The following is a 6122-nucleotide window of genomic DNA, read 5'->3' as shown; positions in this document are numbered from 1 at the left end:
GATTTGATCAACTCTCACAACAAAAAGCCTCTATCTCACTGAAACTTGTAGCAAGGGTGTGCCAATTAATCCACCAGAACGGACTTATCAGACCTGGATTCATATGCAAAATTCTCTCTTGAAGGTATCTTGTTCAAAAACCAACTTGACTAGCTAAGCTAATCAAGTGCTTCGCATCCAACTACAAAAGAAGTAAATTCCGAGAAAGAGTGTTGAACACTAAAATAGGTGGCACTAATACTGGATTTGGGACTCTTAAGATCTGCAATATTTGCAGGTACATATCTCCACCCGACTAGCTGTAACACTAAAAACGATCCAAGGGTCAGTGATATATAACTATAACTACTTAAGCTAGTCCAGTTGACACCTTTGTACTTGCCAAAACCCCAGTCTGAAGACTCCTAATCCAGTTTTTTTATCACTTATTTTAGTGCTCAACATATATTTTTTTTCTCGTAATTGCTTCTTCTTGTCTCAAGAGTTTCTTTGTTGGTTTCTCATAGGCTTAACTATTTGGAGAAAGAAAGAAGCATCTTTTGAAATCCCAACTCCACAAATTCTATACTAAATCCAGTCCACCTAACAATGTAGAGTTCTGAGTTTAATTTCTCTAATACAAGCATATGCAGTCATCAAACGATATGAGAATTTAAACCTCATAAACAGGTCATCATTACAGCATAACAAATATTTTGACAATCTTAAGAGTGTGACCAGCTTAAGAGTTGTCAGGAAATATCAATGGATTCTGATCATATTCAATGGAGCATGAAACCCAAAATTTCAAAACTAAATATCATTAGCATGAGAAAAAAAAGTCTAATTCTTAAGTTAAACCCTCTACAATTGAGAGGATCATGTAATTACACCAAATTATTACACCCAAAATTCTACCAAAATCGAACAACAAAAAACCCCTAAAAGTGAAAGATTAGGGATACCAAAAAGAAGGTAAACTAACAGATTAAAGAGAAATCCCAGGTGACTTTTCAGATTCAAGATACTTACAAATCCTCTCCATAACTTCTCTTCCTTTAACACTGTTCTGCAAAAACTTGTCAGCACATTTTTGTTCAACCTTTTCAGCCATTGAAGCTAAAGCTGAAAATGGCTTAATCTTAATACTAGTTCGCTGTTTAGCAAGAGTCCACAATGGATTATCAGGATGAGGTTCATAAACAGCCTTCTCTTCAACTTCTAAGACTTTCTTCAAACTAACATTGGTAGTAGTAAGTTGCATAGTCTTTAATTTAGCATCAACAACAGTTGATTCAACACAATGACAAATATCTTGACCTAGAATTTTTCTAATAAACCATGGCCCTGGTGCATGAACTGTTATCGCCCTTGTTGTATAAAACTTCCCAGCTTTTGAATCAAGTTTCCTATTCAATGTATCAACTTCAAGTATATGTGGTAAGATTCTCTTGTTTTCTGGATCTGTAAATTTCCTCCATGCTGCTGATGTTACCCTTTCCCATGGATGCTTGTATACATGTTCTTGTGTGTATGCTTTCACCATCTCCAAACTCTCTCCCTCTCTCTCAATCTGTTGATTTCTGCAGGAAAGATTAAATGAAAGAGGGGTTTCTGTGGAGTTCTCAAAAATTCCCCAAATGTTTTAGTGCCGAACAAGAATTTGGTAAAGTAAGATTACGGTCAGAGACTCAGAGGGTCATTATGTAATTATAATGGCTTTTATGGGCAAATAAAAAATGAACGGTGCTCTTCGGGTCGGGTTTCATTTTGACTTAAGTCGGTCACCCGATATTTCCATTCTCTTTATTTCGTGAAACGGACGAATAAAAAATTTAGGCGAGAAAAAAACACCGATAGACTGAAGGAGAAAAGAAACCCTAGAAAGTCCTGTCACTCACTCACTCACTCACTCAGTCTGTTGAGTTCTTGCTCTTCACTTCAGTTTTCTTTCTCTTTCTTGCTCACTGTAATTTCTTTTTTGATTTTGGGGATTGAATACATTTATATTGTTTGTCTTTTTTTTTTCTAGGGCTTTAATCTTCTTTATGTCTTGTTTCTTCTTTCGTGTAGAAAATCGCAAGAAGAGACCTAAAGGTATTATCACTACTTCCTTTTTTTATTTTGATTGAGTTCGTTTCTAAGTATTTTCAATTTTTCTCATTCAATGATTTGTGGGTGTTCAGAAACACTTGATTTTAGGTTTTAGGAGTTAACCAAAAACAGGTTTCAGTATCTGTTGATTGAAATGAGGGCTAAGTTTTTGTTTATTTGTAAGAAATTTAAGCAATTGAAAATTTTGATCGAGTAGGTTTAACTTGTTGCAGGTGATTTTATATTGAGGGGGAAGTTGGGTCTTAGGCCTGTGGAAAACTGGGGTTAAGGCTTAACAATATTGGCAAAACTTTGAAAATGGTTCCATCACCAATGTTAATTAACCAAGATAGCAAATTGGATGTCAGTTTGAAGGCTCCATTAAACCAAGATGATGGGAGTTTAAGGTGTACAAATAATTGCGAGGATACTAACTTTGACATGGATACACTGCTTGATCCACAACCTATGTTGCCAGATACAAATGAAAATTCTGAGGTTGAAGTTGTGGAATGTATAAATAATAGTGATATTAGGTTGCAGGAAGATGACAATCCAGATGCAACTGAATATTCAAGCTCTTTTGGGGACACTGTTTCATTAAATGGTGATAGTTCTAGAGTGAGTGATGCTGAAGTTGAGTCTGAATTCTGTGGCGACAATGTGCTGGGTTTTGATGGATTTGGCAGCTTATTTTCAATGAGGTACTTTTGGCTTCTTCTTGTTTGTGTTTTGGTTCGGCCAGAAGTTCTCTGGTCTGAGTTTTTTTCAGCGAGGAAAACATAGCTTTTGATATCCTTTCTTCTAATTATGATCAAAATGTTCACATAGAAAAGCTAGTATATGTTTTATTGTTGTTTGCTGATTTTCGCAAACTAGATACACCCAGGGAAATCTAGTCTCTGCATTCAAATCGGCAAAGGCTGATTTGTAAAAAAAGAAAGTTTGTTTTATGCCTACACAAATTGTATCAAGAAATTTAGATTATGTAGTTTAACTCTATATAATTGTTCAGGAAGGACCTTTTTCCCTACATAATAGGGAAAAGATAAGACCAACAACATTGTTTGGAGTTGGTTATTTTATTGGATTTCATGCTCATCTCTTTAAATTAAGGAATTCATATTTGATAGTATTTAGTAAGACAGTCATGATGTGTGTCTCAAGAAATTGAGTAATCTAAGTCATAATCTTCAGGAAGAAGAGGTTGACAGATCAGTGGAGGAGCTATATACGGCCTTTAATGTGGCGTTGCAAATGGGTAGAGCTGAGGATGAAGGAATTTCGGTCGCAGGCAGCCAAGTACAACACAGAGCTTGCGGAATGTTTGAGAGTTAAGCAATTGGAGCTAGGGCAGTTCGCATCAGAAGGTTGTGGAAGAACGTTGCCATTTTGCAGACAAATCTACAAAAGAAAAGCCATGAAGAGGAGAAAAAGAAAGAAAGTTGAAGACACGACTGATATAACTTCGTATATGTCCTCGCACAATCTGTTCTCGCATTATGGTACAATGCACGTGCATTTTTTTTAATCCAGATTTTCTTTTGTATGTATAAACAAAGTCGTAACTGTTCATATGTTTTTGTTTTTTGTAGAGAAGAAATCAGATGCGGATGGTGCATCAGCTGATGAGGACTGTGGTAATCCTGGTAAGAAATTATTTATGCCCTTCATCACATCAAATTTCATGTTTTCTTATTTTCGATCTGATCTTGTTTGTATGACCTAACACAGCGTGCATGAGCAGGTTAATGTGTTCTTTTATCTGAAACAATATTTTCATATAAGATGATCATAATAAGAACAAAAGTTATTACTTTCTCGTGGAGAATGTAAGCAATTCCTTCAAAAGTTTTCCTTGTTACAGAACCCATCCTGTATCGTTTTTTTTAATCTCCTTGAAAAAGTAGATGCCAAATGAACTGTGTTTTTACATGTTGTTGTAACTGTTGTTCAGAGGTTTATTAGTCACGTGCACAGGCAGTACTCATTTTGCATTGATTTTCAATTCTCTCACCTAGACACTTTCCCTTTCTTAGCTGTATTAAGGGTTCCATATCTTCTATTAGGCATACCTTAGACTTGTAAGGTCATTCCCCTGTTGTTCCGTTTCTTGTAAAAATCCCTACTAGCACACTATAGATCTGAATGTATATTGCTGTTCGTCAGCCTTCCGTTGTAGTATAAAATTTCTTTTTTAGATTCCAATGTCTAGAAACTTTTAAATTTTGTTCTCTATGAAATTGCAATAGATTGCAAAATCTTTGTTTCACTGCTTACTTCAATTATTCTTGGGGCAGTGATGGCAGATGTTAACGGCAATGAAGAACCTGATGGCCATTATGAGTTGTCTTCGTTTGAGTGTAAAGACGGTGATAATTCTATAGAGCAGATCCTTTGGAATATTGAAATGGCACAATCAAAAGCCAAGAGGTTAAAGACTGTGGTTGACACTCTCCTTATGGAACATGCTGGGAAGTTCTCCTCAATGGAAAATTTGAGCATATTTGCGTCAAGTGACCTGCCGTCCAGTTCGGCTCGAAGCCCTACGTTCTCTCCTGGTCATGGGGACGCCATGCCAATTGGAGCACTATATACTCCTCCAGGACATACATCAGAGTTTGAAATAGGCAATCTTGTCATTCCAGAGAGTGCAGTTTCAAGTTATGTGGAGGAGACTCTTCCCAACGTAGTTCAGAACCCTGTGGGATCGTTATCTGCTGTGGGAAACCCTGTTGATCAGCCTCAGGTTGAAGCTTCAAGTATAAATGTAAGCCCTTTCTCTAGTATATTAGGTGGTTTGGTCTGCGATGAGGTGTGCTTCCTGTTTTTAAATAGCAAGTGATCTGGAAAACAATGATCGAAACAAACCCACATCTTGTAGTATTGTCAATGAGTTTTTGATATAATCCTGAACGCAGACCGAGATCTGAAAAAAAAAGTTGTGTTCGTAGTTTTTAATATCATTCTTTTTATCAACAATACTGATGTATTTTTTATACACTGTAACTTAAACTCGAGCTTTTTGTTTACTGTGTTTGCAGATGATGGATGATATCCTGATAGGTAATCGTAAAGCAGCTGGGAAAGGACTTGATTTAATAGAAAAGGGTAGTGATACTGCACCTGTGAAGGTGAAAAAAGAAATAGAAGAGGAGAGGAACATCATCACCACCCTTTCTTCTGATCTAGTCCCTAAACCTGAAATACCTGTTGAGGAGAAGAAAGTTGTGATCAAGGAAGAGATAGATATGACGTTTTCCTTGTGCGCCGAAGTCAATGTTCCTAAGAATAAGAGAAAGCGAGGGGAGCGCAAACCTGGTTCGGGTGCTTGGAATAATGAGACAATTTCTACACAGAGATCATCAGGTGAACCAGATAATTCATGAGCTCGAAATTTCTTTTCTGCTGCTGTTGTTATCTGGTGTTTATCGTTGTTTGCATTGAAACATAAAATTACTGCCGTTAAGGAGCAATATTAAATTGTTTTTTTTCATGGAAATAGGGGGAAGGTTATTGTCGACAAAGAGAAGCTCTTACGTACTATTCCATCTGGGTGGTAATTTATGTACATACTGTTTGTGTTCAAAGCAATGAATTTTACTTCTCTACCTCTCCATTCTTTCATCCCTTTAAGTTTGTTGTTGATCAAATGGAAGCTCATTTTCCCGAAGTCCTCAATGGAACCCCTTGGTGTTAATTGAAACTGGCAAGACTTATTATTTGTGTAACTGTGTTCTTTCTGCTGAATTGCTAAAATGAAGTTCAACTTGTTTATACTCTTGTTCCGTTGGACTGTTGCTTGGAGATGAACCAGGGTAGAATAGTTCTTAAAGTTTCTTTTTTGGATAGTCTTGTAACGAAGGAACCCTTGTCGAATGTTTGTAATTCCCTTATATGTTAATGTTAGGGTGTTTTCTCAGCAAAGAAAAAAAAAGAATAGTTCTTAAAACTTCAGGAGGTATCCTTCATGAATGACCAGACCATTCAACCTGTACCGTGCAGAGTAAACATGAGCATTAAAAATAGCCAGTCTACCGTGTACGTGG

General features: G+C 36.6%; 2 protein-coding genes across 5 annotated transcripts; one reads left to right on the top strand and one right to left on the bottom strand.

Moving 5' to 3' along the window:
* Nucleotides 1–772: 772 nt before the first annotated feature.
* LOC113313284 (protein slowmo homolog) lies at nucleotides 773–1646 on the bottom strand. Its single transcript, XM_026562033.1, has one exon. The coding sequence runs from the start codon at nucleotides 1523–1525 to the stop codon at nucleotides 968–970; it is 558 nt and encodes a 185-aa protein (XP_026417818.1). The 5' UTR covers nucleotides 1526–1646; the 3' UTR covers nucleotides 773–967.
* Nucleotides 1647–1805: 159 nt separating this feature from the next.
* Nucleotides 1806–5850, top strand: LOC113310593. Of its 4 annotated transcripts, none has more exons than XM_026559317.1 (8): nucleotides 1806–1899; nucleotides 2012–2076; nucleotides 2307–2777; nucleotides 3271–3578; nucleotides 3669–3722; nucleotides 4374–4843; nucleotides 5118–5442; nucleotides 5579–5850. In XM_026559317.1, exons 3-8 carry the CDS (start codon nucleotides 2392–2394, stop codon nucleotides 5668–5670), a joined length of 1635 nt encoding a protein of 544 aa, XP_026415102.1. In that variant the 5' UTR covers nucleotides 1806–1899; nucleotides 2012–2076; nucleotides 2307–2391; the 3' UTR covers nucleotides 5671–5850. The 4 variants fall into 4 exon arrangements, with proteins under 4 accessions (XP_026415102.1, XP_026415105.1, XP_026415104.1 ...); XM_026559320.1 differs by having other exon boundaries at nucleotides 1810–1899; nucleotides 2053–2076; XM_026559319.1 differs by having other exon boundaries at nucleotides 1810–1948; nucleotides 2053–2076.
* Nucleotides 5851–6122: the final 272 nt, after the last annotated feature.

This window comes from Papaver somniferum, chromosome 9, assembly GCF_003573695.1.
Source record: "Papaver somniferum cultivar HN1 chromosome 9, ASM357369v1, whole genome shotgun sequence".
NCBI lineage: Eukaryota > Viridiplantae > Streptophyta > Magnoliopsida > Ranunculales > Papaveraceae > Papaver > Papaver somniferum.
The sequence above is the reverse complement of the archived record's forward strand: the minus strand, read 5'-3'. Positions and strand labels throughout refer to the sequence as shown.

What these genes read in the sequence shown, in the direction of transcription:
- LOC113313284 (XM_026562033.1), bottom strand. Translation starts at nt 1,525, where the DNA reads ATGGTGAAAGCATACACACAAGAACATGTATACAAGCATCCATGGGAA.
- LOC113310593 (XM_026559317.1), top strand. Translation starts at nt 2,392, where the DNA reads ATGGTTCCATCACCAATGTTAATTAACCAAGATAGCAAATTGGATGTC. An exon ending in TGAGGACTGTGGTAATCCTG is followed by an intron (nt 3,723 to 4,373) that starts GTAAGAAATTAT and finishes TTCTTGGGGCAG; the next exon opens with TGATGGCAGATGTTAACGGC. An exon ending in TTCTACACAGAGATCATCAG is followed by an intron (nt 5,443 to 5,578) that starts GTGAACCAGATA and finishes TCATGGAAATAG; the next exon opens with GGGGAAGGTTATTGTCGACA.